General features: G+C 38.5%; 1 protein-coding gene across 7 annotated transcripts in view; it reads right to left on the bottom strand.

Annotated features, from left to right (window-relative positions):
* Positions 1-1,081: 1,081 nt before the first annotated feature.
* The window catches only part of ZNF451 (zinc finger protein 451), a 130,936-nt gene continuing 108,262 nt past the window's right edge, over positions 1,082-23,755 (bottom strand). For 2 of the 7 annotated variants that reach the window (XM_040249214.1, XM_040249215.1), the window contains exons 13-16: positions 22,733-22,919; positions 16,060-16,128; positions 15,497-15,563; positions 1,082-2,813 (exon numbers count right to left, since the gene is read on the bottom strand). In XM_040249214.1, the coding sequence (XP_040105148.1) occupies positions 2,789-2,813; positions 15,497-15,563; positions 16,060-16,128; positions 22,733-22,919 (348 nt within the window). In that variant the 3' untranslated portion in view covers positions 1,082-2,788. Of the gene's footprint in view, positions 2,814-6,118; positions 7,163-15,496; positions 15,564-16,059; positions 16,129-22,732; positions 22,920-23,755 lie in introns of those variants that run through there. The other 5 variants (XM_040249216.1, XM_040249217.1, XM_040249220.1 and 2 more) reach the window with 4 other exon arrangements.

The following is a 23,755-nucleotide window of genomic DNA, read 5'->3' as shown; positions in this document are numbered from 1 at the left end:
AAGCTTTTGACTGTGTGGATCACAATAAACTGTGGAAAATTCTGAAAGCAATGGGAATACCAGACCACCTGACCTGCCTCTTGAGAAAGCTATATGCAGGTCAGGAAGCAACAGTTAGAACTGGACATGGAACAACAGACTGGTTCCAAATAGGAAAAGGGGTACATCAAGGCTGTATATTATCACCCTGCTTATTTAACTTATATGCAGAGTACATCATGAGAAACGCTGGGCTAGAAGCAGCACAAGCTGGAATCAAGATTGCCGGGAGAAATATCAATCACCTCAGATATGCAGATGACACCACCCTTATGGCAGAAAATGAAGAGGAACTAAAAAGCCTCTTGATGAAAGTGAAAGAGGAGAGTGAAAAAGTTGGCTTAAAAGCTCAACATTCAGAAAATATTCAGAAACATTCAGAAAACATTCAGATCATGGCATCTGGTCCCATCATTTCATAGGAAATAGATGAGGAAACAGTGGAAACAGTGTCAGACTTTATTTTTTGGGCTCCAAAATCACTGCAGATGGTGACTGCAGCCATGAAACTAAAAGACGCTTACTCCTTGGAAGAAAAGTTATGACCAACCTAGATAGCATATTGAAAAGCAGAGACATTTCTTTGCCAACAAAGGTCCATCTAGTCAAGGCTATGGTTTTTCCAGTGGTCATGTATGGATGTGAGAGCTGGACTGTGAAGAAAGCTGAGCGCCGAAGAATTGATGCTTTTGAACTGTGGTGTTGGAGAAGATTCCTGAGAGTCCCTTGGACTGCAAGGAGATCCAACCAGTCCATTCTAAAGGAGATCAGCCCTGGGTGTTCCTTGGAAGGAATGATGCTAAAGCTGAAACTCCAGTACTTTGGCCATCTCATGTGAAGAGCTGACTCATTGGAAAAGACTCTGATGCTGGGAGGGATTGGGAACAGGAGGAAAAGGGGGCGACAGAGAATGAGATGGCTGGATGGCATCACCGACTAGATGGACCTGAGTTTGAGTGAACTCCGGGAGTTGGCGATGGACAGGGAGGCCTGGCGTGCTGCAATTCATGGGGTTTCAAAGAGTCGGACATGACTGAGCGACTGAACTGAACTGAAAAATGATTTTTAATTTTGTAATAAGCAGAAATACCATCAGTAACAATTATTAAAACATTAAGCAACCCAATGACCTTATTTTAAGTATCATGATGACTACCCCTTCCCGACTGTGTCACTCTGGACCATACACATCCGTGTGTCCCAGCAACACAGCGCCCCCGCCTGGCGGGCGCCTCCAGCACAGCCGTCTCCCGGACACCCGTTCAGCTCCCACTGCTGAGCCAGGTTCCCCAGACGTCTTTAAGGTCTAGCTCTGTAACCACCTCCCAAAACCTTAAACTACTCTAACAAATTAACAGTACAGTGTGCTCACTTTGGAAAAATGACTACGACATTCTCAAGCTATGACGCCTACTTAAAAAGCAAGCAGGGAGGACAGAACTGACAGCTTAAGAAAGAAATAACACAAACTGGGGTTTGCAATGTGGACTGAAAAGACTATATAAATAATAATAAAACAAGTCATACTATTTAACACTAAATTATCTAGTTGCAGAGAAAGACCAAAGTTCTAGCTATGATTTTTTTTGTCTTAAAGAAAAATTTGTATCTATAGAAAATTTTAAGTTTGGTAAATAATTACGACTCAAAATTTTTAGGGATGACATTTCTGGTCAAATAACATGAAGTATATTCACAAAGACTGTATGACAGGCCCCTTCTTAGTCTTCTAGTTATATAATATTTTTTATTATTCATCACGGGGCTTCAACATTTAAAAATTAAATATGTAATACCAACTGTAGGACATTGATATTTTAATGAATAACATGAAGATACTTCCATATGAAATAAAAATTTTAAAGGGTTAAGGAAGATTACGCCTGAGTATAATTTCAACATTATTTTCTAAAGAATACTATGTTTACACAAATATATATATATATAAAAGGACTAATATTAAAAGTATGCCTAATTCTATGCAAATACTTTTACATCATTCCCTTTAAACAGTAAATAATACAAGTCATATGAAAGTCAAAGTAGGTAAAAAGAATGGAAAGTTTCTTTTTACCACTTTCAAAGGAATTAGGTTGGTTTTCTTTTTCATTCCAGCAATGTACAGTTCTAATTAAAGCAGGACTATACATCTGAGTGAAAACCACAAAGAACACTGGTGATAAACTTTTTCATCTGTTTTCACAATCAGTTTCCATTACTCTCTTCCAATAATCATAAAAAGACCTAAAGATTATATATATTAGTGCCACATGAGAAGTAAAATTTACAGAAAAAATGAGCTATGATAGCTTTATTTATATTTTCACTCTTAAAAAAATAAACTAGAATCATCTGTACAGTACAAATAAAATTAAAGAACCAATTCTATTTGGGAAACATATAAACAATAGTCAAGGGCTTCTTTCTTTTTTTAAAATCCTTTTAACCTAAGTATATGAATTTAAGCTTACCTGGGAAACATGATACCAATATTAGAATATATGATTTGTATTTGCATTAACATATATTCTGTTCCTCTATATATTTTTGCAAATGGCACAAAAACACAAAGCAATATCTGAGTTTCAACATACAAAAGCAAAAACTGGGTGTTTTCAAATACATTTGTACTAGTAGATTTGTGGTCTCCTTTAGGAAACAAACTCAAGAATTCATCATCCTGAGTCTCTTCAAGGCCACTTGATGTTGTGTGGTTAATACCTTTAGTTACATTTCCTCAAGACTTCTTCTAATAGCTTCTTCTAATTCCACATCTGCATTAAAAAAGAGAATTTTAACATTTAGGGCATAAAACTGATAAAAATGTACTTAATGTAAGTCTCAACAACTACATCTGTATTTTCAGGAAGAAAAGTAAATACAACTTGGAGAAACTGAAGATAACTTGGCAGTTTCTTCATCATAAAACTTGACTATTTTGAAATATGAGATATATTCTGGATATGATCTTAAACTGAATTATAATATATCGGAGCTAAATATGATAAGAAACTTATGAGTTATTTCCATTTAGGGACATAGAAAGACAACAAACTTCTAGAATGACTGACAGGGGAAAAAAGAGTATCTATTTCCAAAAAGATCTGAGTTAACACATATAAAACTTACCAGTGGAAAAAGAAAGGCAAAATCACGAAATGGCAAAACCTCAAAAGCTATTAAAATTTTAGTTTTAACTTTTCTAGTATCTAAGACAAAAAGTCAAATTCAAGGCTATTTAATATCCTCTGCGAAGCATTTATCATATACACGCATGTACTAACTGAACACATTTATTGAACGCCCACTGTTTATCAGGCACAAAATACAACAGTGAACAAGACAGACATTCTTCGATTCACTGGCCTTCTTCTCTGTTTCCTGAGAATGATGCTAAAAACTCAAGGGGGTAATTAGGTGGCAGTTTCTTGGCCTCCACTAGCTTCTCACACCAGATTTATCTAATCCTGTCCAGTCCACGGTCTCCCGCAGTCTACTGACTCCACAAGCGCAATAATTCCTCTAATATGCAGCCACCTCCTCCTATAAGCTGGGGCACTAGTGTTACATCGTTAGGAGTTTAAAACACTACAAGCTACTCTACACTGTGTTAAAGCTAGATTCTATCTAGGTCAGAGCATTGCCCTAAGATGAATTCAAAGGGATGAAGAAACGTACAGAAAAGCCAAGATGCTCTTAGCAAGCAAAGAAGAAAAAGGTGACAAGATTTGTTTTTATGAAAACTTAGTACAAAGTTTTAGTAATTAAGAATGTGGCACAGTGCAAGAGGGCTTCCCTGGCGACTGAGCAGAAAAGAATCCGACTGCCAGTGCAGGGGACGCGGGTTCGATCCCTGGGTCAGGAAGATCCCCTGAAGAAAGAAATGGCAACCTGCTCCAGCATTCTTGCCCGGGAAATCTCAGTCTATTGGGTCTGGTACCAAAGAGTCGGACATGACTTAGTGACTCAACTGCAACAAACCAGTCCAAGAACTGGTGAACAGACCAAAGAGGCAGCACAGACAGCTCTATGGAAACCTGATGGATGACACAGGCAGCCTTGCAGAATGGTGGGGCAAGGTGGGGTTTTAAATACACGATGGAGGGACAACTGGTAGGCCATATGGAAAAAAAAAAAATTTACCCCTACCTTATGGAGTACACAAAAATACACTTCAGATTTACTGTGTATTTACTGCATAAGAGCAAAGGTGAAACAACAAAACAACAAAGAACATGGGAATATGTTCAGCACCTTAGTGTAGGGAAAGACTTATTAAACAGGATTCAAAAAACATTATGAAAAAGAATGGCACTTCGGAATGTACTAAAATTACTTTCAATCCATCAAAAGTGAGAGTGTAAAAAGACAAGACATAAAGAGAAAATATTTGCAATACACAGATCTTATACCTAGAAAGATTTTCAACCCAGAAAAATCAGTAAGATAGTCAAAACTGTCAAGAAATCTGCAAAGGCACTGGCAAAAGATGTCAAAAGGTCAAATAAACATCATCAGAAAAATGTAAATTCAAACCACAAAAAATGCCTATAACTAGGTAAAATTAAAAAGACCAATAATTCAATGATGAGTGAAAATGTAGATCAATAGGAGCTCACATTCACTACTGGAATGAAAAAACAATGGGACCACTTTTGTAAAAAACCTTGCCATAATCTACTAGAGCTGAATGTCAGCAAGTCTCCACCCCAGTATATATTCCTAGAAATGTGGGAATTATTTCCAACAGCCAAGCAAATGTCTCTAAGTGATACATGAATTATGTGTAAAATTATCATACAGGTACTGGAAATGAACGAACCAAAGCTACATGCTAACAATCAGATGAATCTGTAAAACAATGTTAACTAAAGGCATTCAGACCCAAAATATCAGTAATATAGACCATGACTGTGCTGTTCAATACGATGCACACTATTATGTGGCTATTTGTGTTCTGATTAACTGAAATTGAGGGGGATGCTTCTAGGTAACTGACCACTGTGGGCTGAATTGTGCCCCCCTCAATATATGTTCTTACCCTGGTATGTGTCAATGTGACCTAATTTGGAAACAGGGTCTTTGTGGGTGTGACCAAGTTAAGATGAGGTCACTAGGGTGAGCCCTAATTCGTATGACTGACATCCTTATTGGAAGAAAACGCCACGTGAAGATGGACACACAGGTAGAAGATGGCCTCGTGATGATGGACGCAGAGACAGACAGATACATCTACAAGCCAAGGAACGCCTACTGTTGGGTAAGGGAGTTAGAGAAGGCAAGGTTCAAAAAAAGATGCAGACCGGCACTTTACAGGAACAGATCACCTTTAATGAGGTGAGAAGGGGCAGCAGTCAGATTAGTGAGCTGCTGCACTAACCCAAGAAAAGAGTAAGTATACACAGGCATGTATGTGGAAATCTGCTGTCTTAAGGGGCCCTGTTCTTCTCCAGGGTTGTTCCGAGTAGTTATCTCTTAAACAGCTGGGGCAAGGAATTCTGGAGATCGGCCAGAGGCTGCCCCTGCTGGGAGCTGGGCGTAATCAACCTAATGTCCATTTTTTCTTCTGGTGATAGAGTACTTTGTTTTGCATAGAATGGTGGGGAGGACCTGGAGGGGAGTTTTAACTCCAGGCTACCTTGAGCCAAGCAACTTTCCTTCACCTACAGTTGACATTAACAACCAGAATCTGGGAGCAGGACCACGGCCCTACCAATAGATTGACCTTGGATGGGTGAACTTGACAACTGTGAGACAATTTCTATTGTTTTGTTTTTTTTTTAATTTTATTATTATTATTTTACTTTACAATAGTGTATTGGTTTTGCCATATATCAACATGAATCCGCCGCGGGTGTACACGTGTTTTGTTTTAAGCCACCTAGTTTGTAGTACTTAGGTGAGCAGCCCCAGGAAATCAATCCACTGGTAATACTCTTTTTTAATCTGAAAGATGGTCACCTGTTTTGTGAGATGTTTTGTACAATTTCTGTGTGTATTATATACACATATACACACAGAGAAAACCAAAAATCTGGAGAACCAGCATATAAATTGGGGAAAAGAATCAGAGTTGAAGTGTTCCAGAGTCCTTTTATTGTTTCATGGAGGCAGACAATATGTACATACACTTTAGTCTTTAAGCTACATATAAAAAATGTGATAAAATGCCAAGGTAACCACAGAAAGAACAGAAACAAATACACAGCATACACACCAACTTGAAAAGACAAAAAGAGGAAGATAAGAATGAAATAGCAGAAATAAATACAAAAACATTAATATCTACAGTGAACTTACAGGAATTAAACTTGCCAGTTAAAATGGATAAAAACGAAAGCAACTAAATGGTTCCACTTCCAGTAACAGTAGAGTAGCTTATATTGGGGAGAAGGCAATGGCACCCCACTCCAGTACTCTTGCCTGGAAAATCCCATGGACGAAAGAGCCTGCCATCCATGGGGTCGCTAAGAGTCGGACACGACTGAGCGACTTCACTTTCCCTTTTCACTTGCATGCATTGGAGAGGAAATGGCAACCCACTCCAGTGTTCCTGCCTGGAGAATCCCAGGGGCGGGGGAGCCTGGTGGGCTGCCGTCTACGGGGTTGCACAGAGTTGGACACAACTGAAGCGACTTAGCAGCAGCAGCAGCAGCTTATATTGGATTAGTTCTCCCCTAGATAATAATTATAAACTATTTTAAGGCACTAAAGAACAACAAAAATCAGGTAGAAACAGGAGAGAAGGTAATTATTGAAATAAATGAATTACCCAGGACTAAATATGCAGCTTTACGCGTTGTTTCTCATTGGCCTTAGGGCACGCCTACATCCCTGTGAAACTAGATCAGACTGAGGAGTCAGACAGACGACACAGGGTGCGAAGGGGAGCTGGCGGCAGGAGGGGGGAACAGCAGAAAGAGATCCCAGCAGAAATGAGAAAGCAACAGAAGAGGATCCTCCGAATCTACAAATCCTTGGCTGACTTCTGAACTCTGCACACACGAGAGAGGAACCAAGATTCTCGGTGAGCAACAGCAGTCAGAAAGCTAAAAGCAGCAAGCGACTGCCGCCTGCTGTGGCAGAGAGAGAGTTTGGTGTCCGAGTCCAGCAAGTTAACTACCTACAAGAAAAAAAAAATTCCTCAGAGGAAGTTAACATAATTCTAAGAATCTATAGTTTACATCACAAACATCCAGCATACATCAAAAATCATGTGACTTGCAAAGAAAGAAGAAATGAGACTCACAGTCAAGAGGAAGAGCAGTCAAAAGAAACTGCCCCGCAAGATAATCAAGCTATTGGGATTAGCAGAAAAGAGATTTTAAGAAAAGTTAAAACTATTTTCAAGGACATAAGGTTGAGTGGATACGAAATCTCAACAGAGAAATAAAAACTATTAAAAAGAAAACGAAGCAGAAACTCTACAACACATGAGAAAACACATGATTGAAACTGAAAATTTACTAAGTTAGCTTAACACTGGAGGTGGCAGAAGGTTAACAATCAACTTGAAGACTGGACAATAGAAGTGATCAAATATGAAGAAAAGAGAGAAAAAATACTGGAAGAAAATGACAAACCTGTGGATAAATCTCAACCATCTAACATGCATAACTGGAGTTCCAAAAGAAAAGGAGACAGAAAGTGGGACAAAAATTGTGAAGAAATAATTGGGGGAAACTTATAAACTTAGAGATAACATAAAGCTAAGAAAACTCCAAGCAGGATACAAAGACAGCTACATCTAGGGACATTATCAAAAACTGCTAAAATCCAAGGACAAAGAGGAAATATTAATAGCAGTAAGAGGGAAAAAATGACATGTTTGCATATAGGGGAACAATAATAGAAATTATGGTCATTTGTTATGACAAACAAAGGAGGCCAGCCACAAGACAAGAAAATGGAGTTCGAGCTCTAAGGTGCTGAAAAAAAAAAACACTAGTTAACCCGAATTCTAACGCCAGAGAAAATATACTTCAAAATTAAAGGGAAAATAAAGATACTTTCATAAATGAAACAGAATATTCAACACTAGCAAAACTGCATTACATTAATATAAAATAGGACAGGAAATTCTTTAGGCTGAAGAAAAAGGACATCAGATAGAAACTGTAATCTACTGGAAAGAATGAAAGGTCATTTGAAATGGTAACTATGTGGATAAATATTTAAAACTATATTTCTTCTTTTCTTTCTTTAAAACTCAAAGCAATGTTTAGAGCAAAAAGTAATATTTTCTTATAGTGTTTATAGCAAAAGCAAAAATATATATATCGTAACCTTTAGAGCAACCATAAAAAACTGGACAGATTGTCAGAGTAAATCAAAAAGTAAGATCAAACTTAGAGATGTAGTTTCAAATTTAGAATCAAATTTAGAGACGTAGCTTCAAAATAAAGATATAAATAGACTGAAAGTAAAAGGATGGAAAAACATACACTGTGTAAATATTAAGCATAAGAAAGCTTGAGTAGCTATATTAGTATCAGACAAAAAAATTTATGATAAAGGATATTACCAGAGATAAAGAACAGTTCATAGTATCATAACGCTAAACAGATCAGTTCATTAGGAAGACACATCAGAAATGTATATGCAACTAAAAACAGAACTGCGAAACACAAAATACAAAATGACAGAACTAAAGAGAAAAAATAAAATCTACAATCCTTGATGAAGAAGCTCACTGTTACTACTGTGGTAACTGATAGGTTAACTAGATAAAAAAAAACCACTGAGGATGAAGATCTGGTATTATCAACCACCTTGACCTAACTGACACTGATAAAGTACTTTATTCAAAAAACACAGAAATAATTCTTTTCAAGTGCATACAGAATATTCATCAAGACAGACCACAGGTTGAGCCATGAAAGTCTCAATAAATATCAAAAGTTTTAAATTTTACAGAGTATATTCTCTTACCACAACAAAATTAAATTAGAAATAAGACATTCAAATATTAATATTTGTAAATTCAACAATATATCTAAAGAGTCAATAGATCAAAGGAGACAATATAAGGAAAATTAGAAAATATTTCAAACTGATAGCAAAAACATGAAAATTTGTGGAACACAGTCAGTTCAGTCACTCAGTCGTGTCCAACTCTTTGCGACCCCATGGACTGCAGCACGCCAGGCTTCCCTGTCCATCACCAACTCCTGGAGTTTACTCAAACTCATGTCCATCGAGTTGGTGATGCCATGCAACCATCTCATCCTCTGTTGTCCCCTGCTCCTCCTGCCTTCAATCTTTCCCAGCATCAGGGTCTTTTCCAGTGAGTCAGTTCTTCATGTCAGGTGGCCAAAGTACTGGAGTTTCAGCTTCACTATCAGTCCTTCCAATGAATATTCAGGACTAATTTCCTTTAGGATGGACTGGTTTGATCTCCTTGCAGTCCAACAGACTCTCAAGAGTCTTCTCCAACACCGCAGTTCAAAAGCATCTATTCTTTTGACACTCAGCTTTCTTTATAGTCCAACTCTCACATCCGTCCATGACTACTGGAAAACCAATAGCTTTGACTAGATGGACCTTTGTTGGCAAAGTAATGTCTCTGCTTTTTAATATGCTGTCTAGGCTGTGGAACACAGTAAAAAGTAGAAAGTTGACAAACTACAGTCTGTGGGCCAAATCCAATCCACCAGTAACTTTTGTAAATTTCACTGTATACTTCACACTCCTTTGTTTATGTATTGAGAATGGCTACTTTCATGCTATAATAGCAGAGTTGAATGACTAACAGAGACCACAGGAACTACAAAGCCTAAAATATTTACTATCTAGTATTTTACAGAAAAAGCTTAAAGCTTGCTTATCCTGGCTTAGAGGGAAATAAACATCTTTAAATGTTTACATTTAAAAAACAAGAAAAAAAATCAACAGTCTAACTGTCACATTAAAAAGCTATAGAAGATGACAAAATTTAAGCTCAAAGTAGAAGGAAGGAAATAATAAAGAGCAGAAATCAATGAAATGGAGAGAAGACCAAAAGGAGAGGAATTATCAACTAAAAACAGTTCACTCTTTGAGATGACCAAACAAACGGATAAACTTCAAGTTAGTGAAGAGGAAAACAAAAATTACCAATATTAGGGGAAAAATGAGATGATATCATCAGCGATCCTAAAGAAATAAAAAATATATAATAAAGGAATACTATGAACAACTTTACACTGGTACATTTGACAATCAAGGTAAAATGGACAAATTTCTTGCTAAACATTATTTTCCAAAACTGACATGAAAAAAAAGAATAGGTCCTAGAGTGAATATTCAACAAATCACTGGAATAGGTGGCTCCAAACACCCGTCCTTCCACATAAAACACTGAAATACACGCCTCAACTGTTGGGCAGAAACAACTTTCTCAAAAGTTTGGAAAATCCTTAAAGGGTCACAGCAATGAAGCAAACACTGAATCAAGACAAAGATCACACAAACACCAGTACGGGGACTGCCCTGGTGGTGAAGTGGATAGGAATCTACCTGCCAATGCAGGGGACACGGTTCCATCCCTGATCTAGGAAGATTCTACCTGCCTCAGAGCAACTAAGCCCATGCACCACAACCACTGGGCCTGTACTCCACAGCCAAGAGAAGCCAGCGCAACAAGAAGCCCATACACAGCACTGCAACTCGAGAAAGCCCACACAAAAGCAACAGAGACCCAGTGCAGCCAAAAATAAAAATAAAATAATTTAAAAAACACACCGTAGGAAAGCCTAGTGGCATCTTCACTTGCCTTTTCCCCACCACCTCTCCACCCCTCCCTGCAGCAGCCCATACTCCTGCTGTGGGACCCTCGTCCCTGGCTCCAGGCAGAGCAGAGCAGAAGTCACAACTTACTGCTTTTGCTCTATCCTGTATCTGAAGGCATCATCTATTTTACCAAGCTCAGGCCCCACACCGGGCAGAAGAGCAGTCTGCATGGCTCAGAAACACTGTAAGGTAGACAAAAAGCCCATGGCCTGGGGTAAAGGATGATGGGTGAGACATACAACAGAACACCTGATATCTGGGAGGAAAAGCCATGAAGAGAATTTTCCTGGGAAATTAGGGCATTCAAAAGCACCTCTGTGACCTGGAGAGTTCAGAAACCAGGCACATACCCAGTAGAGGATGCATGCTCAGCAAATGCCCGAGAAGACACTGAGCCTTCACCACTGGCTGGTCTGCAGGCTCGGTGCACGCTTGCGTGCCAAGTCACTTCAGCTATGTTGGACTCTTTGGCCCGCCAGACTCCTCCATCCATAGGATTTCCCAGGCAAGAATACTGGAGGGGGTTGCCATTTCCTCCACCAGGGGATCTTCCCGACCTGGGGATGGAACCTGAGTCTCCTGTGGCTCCTGCAGTGCAGGCAGACTCTTCACCACTGTGCCACCAGGCTCAGTGCACAGCTGGCTGCATGCTGAAGGTGCTAGCACACAGCTGAAGCTCAGGAGAGATTGCTGTTTGCTCCTGGTACTCAAGGAAATCTCTGTCAAAACAACAGTTGAAAACAAGCTAAAGGAACAGAGACTTCAATGACCAAACATAACAAGGAATACAGTTTTTGCAAAAATAATCTGGAACTAAGCACATGGACAACTACAGCCTTCGACAATCACAAACAGCACACCAAGGGGAAGACAGAGAATCTGATTTCCAAAGCACTACATTATAATATTTGCACATCCAATTTTCATCAAAAACACAAATAATACAAAGAAACAGTAAAGTATACAAAGTGAAAAAAATTGAATTAAACTGTCCCTGAGGACACCTAGATATTGAATTTACTAAACAAAGACTTCTCTAAGACCTAGAGTAAACCATGAGCAAAGCAGTAAAGGAAATTAGGAAAACAATGTATGAACAAAATGAGAATATCATAAAGATGTGGATATTATGAAAGGCCACCAAACAGAAATTCTGGAGCTGAAAAGTACAACTAAAATGAAAAAATTTGTTACAGGAGTTTAACAAAATTAAGCAGATAGAAAAAAGAATCAACAGATTTTTAAATGTTCCAAATTTGATAAAAGATATGAATCTACACATACTCCAAACAGGAGAAACTCAAAGAGATTCATGTTGAAGACATGCTATAGTTACACTGTCAAAAGCCAAAGTCAACAGAAGCAGCAAGAGGAAAGCAACTCATCATGTGTAAGCCGTTTTTAATAAGATGAACAGCTTATTTCTCATAAAAATCATGGAGGCCAGAAGACAGTGAGAGAACATATTTAAAACGCTATAAGAAAAAACAAACAAAAATCTGTCAAGTAAGAATGCTATATCTAGAAAGAATGGAGAAGTAATCAAGACCTTCACAGACAAAAACTAAAGGAATCTGTTACTAGCAAATCTGCCCTCCAAGAGATGCTAAGGGAATCCTTCAGGTTGAAATGATAAGAAATTTAGACAGTGATTCAAAGCTACAAGAAGAAATACAGAACACTTACAGCAAATATGTCCTTGTTTTTCTCTGTTATGGCTAAGTCTGTATTTCCCTTATTCTCTTTTCTCTCTGCCTTTATTTCATTCTCTTTGAAAGAGAGGTAATATGACTAAGAAAGCACTCAGCAACAGGAGTTAGAAGGCCTGTACTAAATCACGCTCCACTCATCTGGAGGCTATGAATCTGAAAGCAAATTACTACGTTTGGAAAACTAAGTTTTTATGAAAAATAGGGGAGATATTCTAACTCTTATAGGTTGTTAAAATTAACAGCAATTTTAAATGTGTTAGGTTTGTTTCATACACAATTCAAGTAAAAATTGAACACAGCAGTCTCTTCTTTCTCTATTCTTTAAACACCACAGAGTGCTTCCCTGGTGGCTCAGACGGTAATGCATCTGTCTGCAATGTGGGAGACCCGGGTTCGATCCCAGGGTCAGGAAGATCCCCTGGCGAAGGAAATGGCAATCTACTCCAGTACTGTTGCCTGGAAAACCCCATGGACTGAGGAGCCTGGTAGGCGACAGTCCATGGGATCGCCAAGAGTCAGACACGACTGAGCACACTTTCACTTTCACAGAGTTATACTGTTTTACTGTTTATGTTATAGTTTTACTATTTGTTATAATATTAATAATTGTACTGACAACTGCTGTTAGTTGAAGGAACTCTAAGGCAAACTGCTGACATTTACAGAAAGATGGTTTTACATTAGCAGCAACCCACATAATGCTGTCTTACTTCTTTTCCAGGGATTTGGGTCAGAATATCTCTATTGAACGTGTATACTTCAGAGCAGATCTTAGGTGCAGGTAAACAGTGAATAATGATAATAATCGCCATTATGGGGAATTCCTTGGTTCCATGCTTTCACTACTAAAGGTGTGGGTTTGATCCCTGGTTGGGGAACTAAGATTCCCACAAGCAGCAGCAACCAATACACGTACTGCTTACCATGTGCCAGGCTACTCCAATAAGGCAGGTATACTAGTATTTCTGTTTTTAAAACTGAGGAAACTGACACACAGTTAAGTTAAGGGACTTGGACAATATTATATCACTCATAGAGAGCAAATCTGAGACTAACCAGACTCTTGATAAGTCTACAGAAAATAACAAAGATTGAGATAATCACAGTGCAGGGAGAGGAGAGAGGAGACCACAAAAGAAACTGCCTTTTCCCAGGGCAAAAAGTCACAAGCAAACTGACCCTGCTTTTTACCACCCATTTGTCAGGCTTTTAAAATGCTGTGTTGAGAAGAGAAGGAATGAGAAGAGATTTGAGAAGTTTTAAACTCTTGAGTTTTGCTATTAGGTTTGGACTAGAACATCACTTTGCTTCCATGGTGCAGGGTCAACTCAATCACCCAATATTCTCCAGCCAAATGGTTTCTGTCTTAAAATCCTTTATCTAGTTATAGGGAGCTGGGTCCTAGCAGCCCTCACTTATTTTGTTTGTTAGTTTATTTATTCAACAATCATTTAGTGCTAAAACCCTGTGCTAGGTGTTATTGAAATAAGCATAAATAAAACATGATCCTGCTCCTTGACTGGCTCACAGTCTGGTGGACATGAGAAATACAAACACAAAAATGTTTAAACCAGAGGAAGTCTGGAGATGGGAGCAGTTAGCTTTCTCTAAAGATGGAAGATCTAAGAGGCAGCCATCATACAAAACTGTCTACCATGTGGCAATTCAACCTAAGAGAGGATTTTGAGCTGGTTCTTGCTGGGTGAAAAGGAAGGGAAAGGAAGGCATTGCAGGCAAGTACAGAGGAGGCCATGGCTCAGTAACTTACAAGTGGACACTGTGTGCTTCTCATCCTCATTTTACATAAAGCAGGAAATGAAAACACACATGACACCACTTTGATTCTTCTTGGAATTAGAGCATTATATCTCTGCTTCATAGGACAATTAATTAAAAGTTTAAAGTGTCTTTACTTGAATCCACTAATGTAATACTTTTTCCAAACTAAGAAGTGATAAAAATGTAAAAACTCTCAAAATCTCCCAGCCATAAAATGTGTAACATAGATACAAAATGCTAGAAATTCTGATACATATTCAGTGATACAGATCTCAGATTTCCTGGGTTAGCTAGGAGCCCACAGGACTGTGGATGTTTCTCAAGTGTGGTTATTTAAAAGCTATAATTTTGTTTGGCATTTTCCATGGGATTAGTCATGGGTAGTAAGTGAAGACTGCGAAGTCTGAAGTACTTAGGTGCTCAGTGGTATTTCTCTTTTCGTGGACTTCATAAACAACTTAGCTGGCAGTTTCTGTTTAAAACTCAAAAACGTTCTTTCATCTGTTTAACCTGTCATTACGTGGCTGCTTAGCACTGAGCCAGACCTCGCAAGACCATGTTGGGAAAACAAGCTGGTCAGAAAACTTGCTTCCAATTAAGTCACTGACTTACTGCCAATTTTGTTTAACTAATGAATTTTGAATGTAAGAGAGATCAGTCTTCTCTGAATAGAATCTGCACTGAATAGAATCAATTCCACTGCCAGACTCAATTCCCTACAAACAGCACAAAATGTGCTCCGAGTCAGAGCCACTGTACTCTACACTCTAGAGCAGAGCCAGCAAACAGCAGTGCAACAGCAGGCCATTCTGTGCGCCTGTGTTGCCATGTCCCCTTCCCTAAGTATACATTTCCACTTTCAAATCTCCACCAACAAACACCACATTGGAACGTATATTAAGGCTCCTACTGTGGCAATTCCCTGGGCGTCCAGTGGTTAAAGACTCCACGCTTCCACTGCAGAGGGCATGGGTTCTATCCCTGGTTGAGGAACTAAGATCCCACATGCTGTGTGGCGTGGCCAAAAAATTAAAAAAAAAGACTCCTACTATTGTTCCTGAATGTCAAAGATGCCAATATGAGAGTTTCAACTTTCAGTAAGCTTATGTTCCAAATCCTGTTGTTTCATTTCCTGCCCAGGATTATTAAAAAGCACAATCTGTTATGGAAAAACCACAGTAAAAGCTGGGACTTACATCACAACCAAACAGTGGCAATTGGTAAATGATTTGACGTGAAGTAATATAAAAAGTTCTCTTAAACCTATGAAGGGAAACATAACTAATTTATAGAAAAAAATCTTGTAATATTCAGATATAAGTGCTTGCTTTCGTAGTTCCACTGCATAACTTTTAATATTCTTAATTTAATACTATTTAAATAAAAATTAGGAAACCAAAATCCTTTCTTAGCCCCAGGACAGCAACCTTTTTCTGCAAAGGGTCAAGAAATAATTATTTTCGGTTTGGTTGCGGGATGGGGCAGGATCTGTACCATTTGTGTCACAACTAATGTTCTTGTGGTGAGAAAGCAACAGCACAGACCATACTTACACAAGAGTGCGGATGGGCTCTGGCAAAACCTCATTCATTCTAGTCCCTAAATTATCTTACACAAGGAAATGCAAACTATCCTTTAAATGAAAGAACAGCTTTAAAAAAAACAAAACAAAACACAGTGGGAGGAGGGGGATGAAGAAAGAGAGGAAGAAATTAAAACATAGAATCAAGTAGGTGAAGGGTTAACTCCATTAGGTTACCTTCTGCGGATCTGAATTCTTCTCCCACTGAAGCACTTTTTATACCCAGGTTATCATCACTGTCACATTCTGTAAGGAAGAATCAAGAAACGCAAATGTACTTCCGAAAAAGTTACTGTGCCATTAATTTACATACTCTAAAATGGCATGACTTTCAACGACTCCTCCCATCCCCAAGCTTACTAATTACAATCCATTAGTATTACACATCTTTCCCTAGTTTTTTAAAAAAATTATTACCAAATACTACTACTTAAATCAAGAAAAAATAAAAATGAATGAAACAAGTAATTCACTTTTAGCTCTATATTCAAAAGATTATTTGAAAAGGTTTTTTTGTATGTTTAGGAAATAAGTTCCAGTATTTTTTTAAAAACTGTAAATTTTAAAAAGCTAATTTATTTGGACCCAGCAAATAAACTCCAAGTTTCATTTGCATTAAATCATCTTTAAAAGATTTTTTAGAGGTGACAGAAAAAATTCTCCTCTAGTTTGAAAATCATAAGCATTTATCTCAGTTGATGTCTTATATGCTTACTAATGAGAGACCTAAGGCTTTAAAATAATGAATGACATGACTGTCAAAGCCACTTAAAACATGAACATGGTACCATCAGGGACCTGGCTTTCACTTTCACTACATTTAAATCAATTTCTATCAGAGTGACTGAATCAGGGTTTAAATAACTGAATACAAGTCATATGGACGTATATATGAAAATATGTAAAATCCTAAAATATACATTTAAAATTAATCAATTTACCATAGTCTACAAATAGAAACCACTGAATAACTCTTATATTCCTTTAGTGCAAAAATTTATTATGTCATCTTTTGCTATTGCAGCAAAAACAATGTTTTTTTCTATCATATGTTATATACTTACTACTTCAAATATTTCAAGCTATGTCTTAGTGAAATAAAACATTATAGTTACAATTTGAAGAACAGAAAAATTAATTCTTCAAATATTAGGAACAAAGAAAATGCCCAAGCTTTCTGTTATTATAATTCAAAGTCAAGGCCAGTCAAAAGCAGCGTGTTTTAACTGGTCTAAATAACCCATCACTGCAGCGAAGGCCTAAGCAGTCCTGAGGGCTACAAGTTTGACACTAGGTTGTAAACATTTTTAAAGTTTTCTTTTGCCTCAATCAGCACCACCCATAGAACAGAGAAAATCATGAATAATTTTTTCTGTCTTCAGTACCTTGCATAGAATTAATTGTATCATATGGAAAGATGCAGACAGACGCTCAGAATTAGGTTTAACAGCTATTTCACATAATGCCTATTTAACAGTGCATGCCGCTGCTTCAGTCACCCACACTTCCACAGCAGGGGTAAACTCGTGCTCACTTTTTAAGATGGCTTTAGAAACCTGTGTAACCGGTACCAACCTCCATCCAATTCATTTCAAAATGAAGACACAAACCAAAAAAATACAACAAAGTCCCAGGGTCATAAACCAGATGGCCACAGACAGCATTCAGAGTCAACAAAAACCATCTTGAAACATACTATGTTTTAAAGAGACTTTACTAAAGTCTTTAAACAGTAAACAGACTTTACTAAAGTCTGTTTTCAATTTAAATTCAGTAATTTTAACAGCCTATACTCTAGTTCACCCTTGTATTACTGAAGAAAAAATATTCTAGGAAAGTTCAAACTTTATATAAAATTCAAGGGAAGATGTTTAATTACTGAAGAACTGTAAACACCTGAATACACAAACTGTTTTTAAAGAGAAAATCTTACATAAAGCAAATCAATATTCTTGAACTAACCTATAAGATAATGTCAAGTTCTTTACACAAACACATCTTTAAGAGCTTATATAAAAACAAGTAGCAGTTATTTTATCTTACAAAGAGCGTGACAACCAGGAGCAACATCACACAGTGCAAATAAAAATGCTGCTGACATGGTTCCTTTAACTCAGGCTGCCCTCACAAACGGTGACTGCATTCTACAGTCGAAAGAAAGAAAGCAGGGCTTCCTAGTTTACTTACAAAAGATCCTAGGGAACTTACAATGACAAGCTGGCTATGTTTGACAAACAATCAGCTTACTTTTTAAAGGACCAGAATGCACAATCAAATCTTTTTTATCTTCTACAAAAAGAAAAAGCATCTTCCTGTTACTATTTTAAGCACTCATAGTTGGTACCTACACATACTCTGCAAAGTCATTAGACTGTAGCAGAGCGTCTCTCATCTTCATTCTTCAAGGACGTGGTAAGAGCCAACAACGCACACTAGATTCTCTAACATCAAGTCGGGGCTTTGCATCAATGAAAACCTCAGTCTTCGCAGATGATGGCTGCCTGGCCCCACGCAGCTATTTCAACATTTCTGGGCCTTTGTTCCGTCATGTACAAAAGGGGGCGACCTAACATATCCCACCTCACAGTGAGGCAAGGAGGATTAAATAACACGTGGAAGAAGTTCTTTGAATGTTATAAACACCTTCAACACTACAAATACAAAAAACACCTAGCACGGGAGCTGGCGCACAGCAGGTCCTCAGTAACAAGATTAGTTCCCTTTTTCTTCTTTAAAACAACACTGAAGTGACAAGTGATGTCTGCATCTCTGAGATATGAGGCTTGAGTTAGAATGAACACATATTTGTGAATAAAATGTGGAAGGTTTAAAAAAAGAAAAAGCCTACCAGGCTCCCCTGACCAGGATCACTAGAAAGCATCCATGTATCTTGGTAAATATAAAATAGAACTAAAAGAAGGATAAGGGGGCCATGGGTGTCGACTCAGGACAGGTTAGTATCGTTACATGTCTCCACAGGGATATACATATACTGCAATCAAAGTGCTGCTGCTGGAGCACTGATGCTCAGGAGACTGAGTCTACAGGCAGAAACCATGACACATTCAAACCTTAATCTTAACTCACAGGCTCATCCTGCTACGGAGGGTAACTGATTTATCCCAAACAGTATCCACAGTAACATTTCCCACCTGTGAGAGTGTGCGGGGTACACGCCAACGTTTGTGCACCGAGAGATGCTTCTCAGTTCTAATGCATATTAAATACCATTTCTTAATAAAAACTATTATTCTTAAGGCCATTTGTTAGGAAAGGTGAAGGAATAAAGTTACTCACAAAAATCACTGGTCTTTGATTTTCTAATTAGTTATAAAGTTTATTACTAGGCCTTTCACAGTCTTCCATGAAGGGGAAAAAAAAAAAAACTGTCTTAAATCAAATTGAATCTGAACATACTATGATTCAGTATAACACTGTTTGAAATTTCAGAGTTATAAAAGCATCTCTGAGTTCAGACCTAAATGAAATATGTGACTTAAAGGCTATACTTCTTTGGCCACTTAATTTTAATAATTTTCATTACTTTTAAAATGCATTGGCTATAGCACATGAAAAGATGCTCATGTGGAAAATGGAAATGAAGACCAAAATGAGATACCACTGTGTACCCATTAGGATGGTTATTATCAAAAACAAAAATCAGAAAATAACAATTGTTGGCAAGGATGTAGAGAAACTGAAGCCTTCATGACCTATTGGTGGGAATGTAAAATATTATAGTCCATGTGGAAAACAGTATGGAGGTTTCTCAAAAAATTAGAAATAGAGTTACCATGTTACCTAGCAATCACACTTCTGGGCATATACTCACAGAAACTGATCGGAGGGTCTGGAAGAGATGCCTGCCCCCATGCTTACAGCAACACGACTCACAACAGCTAAAGCATGAACACGCACCAAGTGTCCACCAATGGGTAAATGGATAGCAAAAGGGGGCACAGACATACAACGGAGCACTACTCAGCCTTAAAAAGGACCCTTTGACACAGGCTATAACATGAGTAAAACCTGAGAAAACGTTTTTCTCAGTGAAATAATAAGCCAGTCACAAAAACAGAAGGCTGCATGATTTCACTTACAGGACACACTCAGGGTAGTCACATTCATAGACAGGAGACGGGATGCTGGCTCCCCATGGGCTGGGGGAAGGCCAGTGGGGAGTTTCTGTTTAACGGGCATGGGGTTTCAGTTGTCAAGATGAAAGGAGTTCTGGGGATGGATGGTGGTAATGGCCACACAACAATGTGAATGCAGTTAACACCACACAACAGGTTTCCCAGGTGGTTCAGTGGGAAAGAATCTGCCTTCAATGCAGATCTGGGTTCGATCCCTGGGCTGGGATGATCCCGTGGAGAAGGAACTGGAAACTCATTCCATTTGCCTGAAAAATCCCATGAACAGAGGAGCCTCGCAGGCTACAGTCCATGGGGTCACAAAGAGTCGGACGTGACTGAGTGACTTCATACAAACACACCACACAACTGGACATTTCAGAATGGTTAACATGGTAAATCTTACGTGTGAAAGTGTTAATTGCTCAGTCGTGTCCAACTCTGCAACCCCACAGACTGTAGCCTGCCAGGCTCCTCTGTCTATGGAATTCTCCAGCAAGAATACTGGAGTGGGTAACCATTCCCTTCTCCAGGGTATCTTTCCAACCCAGGGATCGAACCTGGGTCTCCTACATTGCAGGTGGGTTCTTTACCATGTGAGTCATCAGGGAAGCCGGAGAGCATGTATATTTTAGTACAATTAAAAAAAAGAAAACAGTGGGGAGAAAATCTAAAAATAGATATAGTGGCTGGGAATCATGTTTCCTTTTTATGGTAGTAATAATTAATAATACCTGCTATTTACTGAGCACCTTTCTGGGCTTCCCTGATAGCTCAGCTGGTAAAGAATCCGCCTGCAATGCAAGAGACCTGGGTTCGATCCCTGGGTTGGGAAGATCTGCTGGAGAAGGGAAAGGCTACTCACTCCAGTATTCTTGCCTGGAGAATTCAATGGACTATACAGTCCAGAGAGGTGCAAAGAGTTGGACTCTAGACACTATACATGTCACTAATTCTTACAGACTTACCGATATGAAAGTGAGACTCACAAAAAGTTGAATATCTTTGCCTGAAATCACACTGCTAGGAAGCAGCTACCTTAGCATTTGAACAAATGCCCATGCCCTTCTTTATACACTGCACTGCCTCTGTTTATCACAAAAATTCAAAATAAAGTACACATGTGCCCCCAAAGAGCAGTAAGTTCAAACGAGCACTGACTATGAATAAATGATTTTCAAAATACGTAGAGTATAAGAAATATTCATAAAAGAACTTCAGTATATAACAATAACCTACACCTTACCTCTAACCCTAACATACCCATTTATATGCAGCTTTCACTCCAAATAAAGTTGAAAAAAAGGCAAAATCATAACAGCTCTCAATACCAAAGCAATGCTCCCAAAAGCAGCAGGAGGAAGACAAGGAGGTTGGCCTGGGTGGCAAAGGTAAAAATTAAATATTTTATGAAATATTACATAGATATTACATAGATCAGGGAAGGGATGATTAAAAAAAAATGGAAGAAAAAGCGGTTAAAAAAAGCTATGGACACAGGGAATTCTACTCAGTACTCAGTAATGCCCTATATGGAAAAAGAATCTAAAAAAGAGGGTTTACAGGTATATGCATAACTGACTCACTTGGCTGTATACCTGAAAACTAACACAACACTGTAAATCAACTATACTCCAACAAAAATTTTAATTAAAACTTTTTAAAAAAGAAAGAAAAGGAAAAAAAAAAGCCATAAAGAGAAAAAGCAAGTGAATGAAAACAAAAACTACAGAATAGGAAGATAACATTCAGTACTACAATATGACATAAATAAGCAAAATAGAGTTGACTTTCCTTTAAAGAGCACGAGTGTGCCAGCAGCTCAATGGTTCCTAACTTTGAATTTATCCATTGCAATGAGTGACCAGAGCAAAGTTCTTCAGAACAGATCTTCAATCAAAATGTGGCTCTACATATACGAAATGAAGAAATTAGCAAGGAGGAGGGCATACTTGGGAAATGTAAAGGCAAATAATAAACATTCCAAGAAGTAGTCAGTTTCTCATTGAAGCCATTCATCAATATCTTTAAACTCTTTTCATGGCTGCAACTTATTAGGATATTTAAAAACTATTCTTTTATTCTCTCCTACCCACATTTACTTCAGAAATTAAAAAAACAAAAACAAACCAAAAAAACCATCTGGGTCCTTAGAATTATATCCTTTCCTAAATATTGGTTAGTTAAACTGGCCACCAGCATGCCCATTCACTGAACAATCTCAGAAAGGCAGAGAGAGTGCAGGACAGGGGCTCCTAGTCCTTCAAGGTAATAAAGATCGCTCAGGGCTTCGTTCTGTCACTGTCAACCTCCTAAATGCTTTTTTTTTTTTTTGGTATTGCCATATTTACTGCTTTCTGGTTTCTCTTATAAGCACTTTGCTTTCTGAAAAACTGAAGATAAATTTAGAATTTCCAAAACAAAATGAAGATCCAGATTCTGAGCTCTACAAGACTCTAATAGCATATTTCAAACCATTAAATATACGAATATAAATTTTATCCTTTAGACAAAAAAGGGCTCCAGAAAATCACGAATTCATTCTCCTTCTAATACACTCAAAATGAAAGCAGATAAGGAATGAAACACAACAAGCATGAGCGCGGGGCAGTTTAGTAAGCAGGCGCAGGGCGAGAGTGGGCAGCAGTTTATTGGCTTCTCTCAGCAGTGACGTCTCCTCCTTTTGGGTGGTTTGCCCCGAGGCTGCAGCTGCATACCTTTGGTGGTGTCAGATATGCTATTTAACAAGGCACACATCATGTCTCCCTCTAAGTGGTGAGGGTTGAGTATATGTGCTGGCCTCTGAGTCTTCTTAAACTGATTCTCCAGCTCCAGAAAGCCTTGGTCTCCTGAGAGGATGGTGAAAGGGATCTGCTTGGGCAGCTGCTCATCTAGGCGGCCGGCCTACGTTGGAACAAATGGCACACGGCAGGTCAGCATCTGTGCTTCCAGTCAAGTTACAGCTGTTTCAGAATGAACGCCTGCCTAGAAAGGGGTATTTCGCATGTCCCCGTGCTCCCACTAAAGTATGATATAAAGATCTCAGTCATAAATAAAATATAGTAATACCATATTTTAAAACTGTAAAGTGCTGTCAATTTTAAGATAAACTGTTTAATGTGCCACTAAGAGAGAAAGAAAAAAAGAGGAGGCCCCCATATAAAGGTGGAACAGTAGTAACAGGGCTAAAGTAAGCAAAGTAACAGTAAGGCAAGCAAGCTCAACCTTAAAACTGGCTAGATGGAAAAAGAAATTATCTTGTGGTTTAAAATATAAGCAGCAATCAACAAGTCTACAGAGTAAATTCATGCTATCTGTGTGACACAGAAAAGCTTAAGCAGAAAATTTAATTTAAACTGGGTCTCAAGTGGGTCGTTTCTCCAGGCAACTAGCTGAGACAGAAGCAAATGCAGATTTCGCCTGGGCCGACAGTGACTGTCACGGGGCTTGCTCATCTCAGAGGTGGTGAACGTGGGAGCGCCTCACGCAGCAGAGAGTGATACCTCCTGATCACTTACCCTAGAACAGTCAAGGTTCCCCTGTGCACAGCCGAGGGCTGGCTGAACTGGGGACGAAGCAGTAAACATGTGCTACACGTTCCTGCTCCCAACGGTCTTAAGTAGAGCTTGATGCAAAAGGTTTTATACAAAAGACACAGCACTAAAAAGGAATCTACAGTGTCATTAGGAGTTAAGTGGGAAAAGTAATCAAATGGGCCCTAGATTCACAGAAGATTCTGA

Source organism: Oryx dammah, unplaced genomic scaffold, assembly GCF_014754425.2.
Source record: "Oryx dammah isolate SB20612 unplaced genomic scaffold, SCBI_Odam_1.1 HiC_scaffold_11, whole genome shotgun sequence".
In the NCBI taxonomy this organism is placed as follows: Eukaryota; Metazoa; Chordata; class Mammalia; order Artiodactyla; family Bovidae; genus Oryx; species Oryx dammah.
This window is presented reverse-complemented; position numbering and strand designations above follow the sequence as displayed.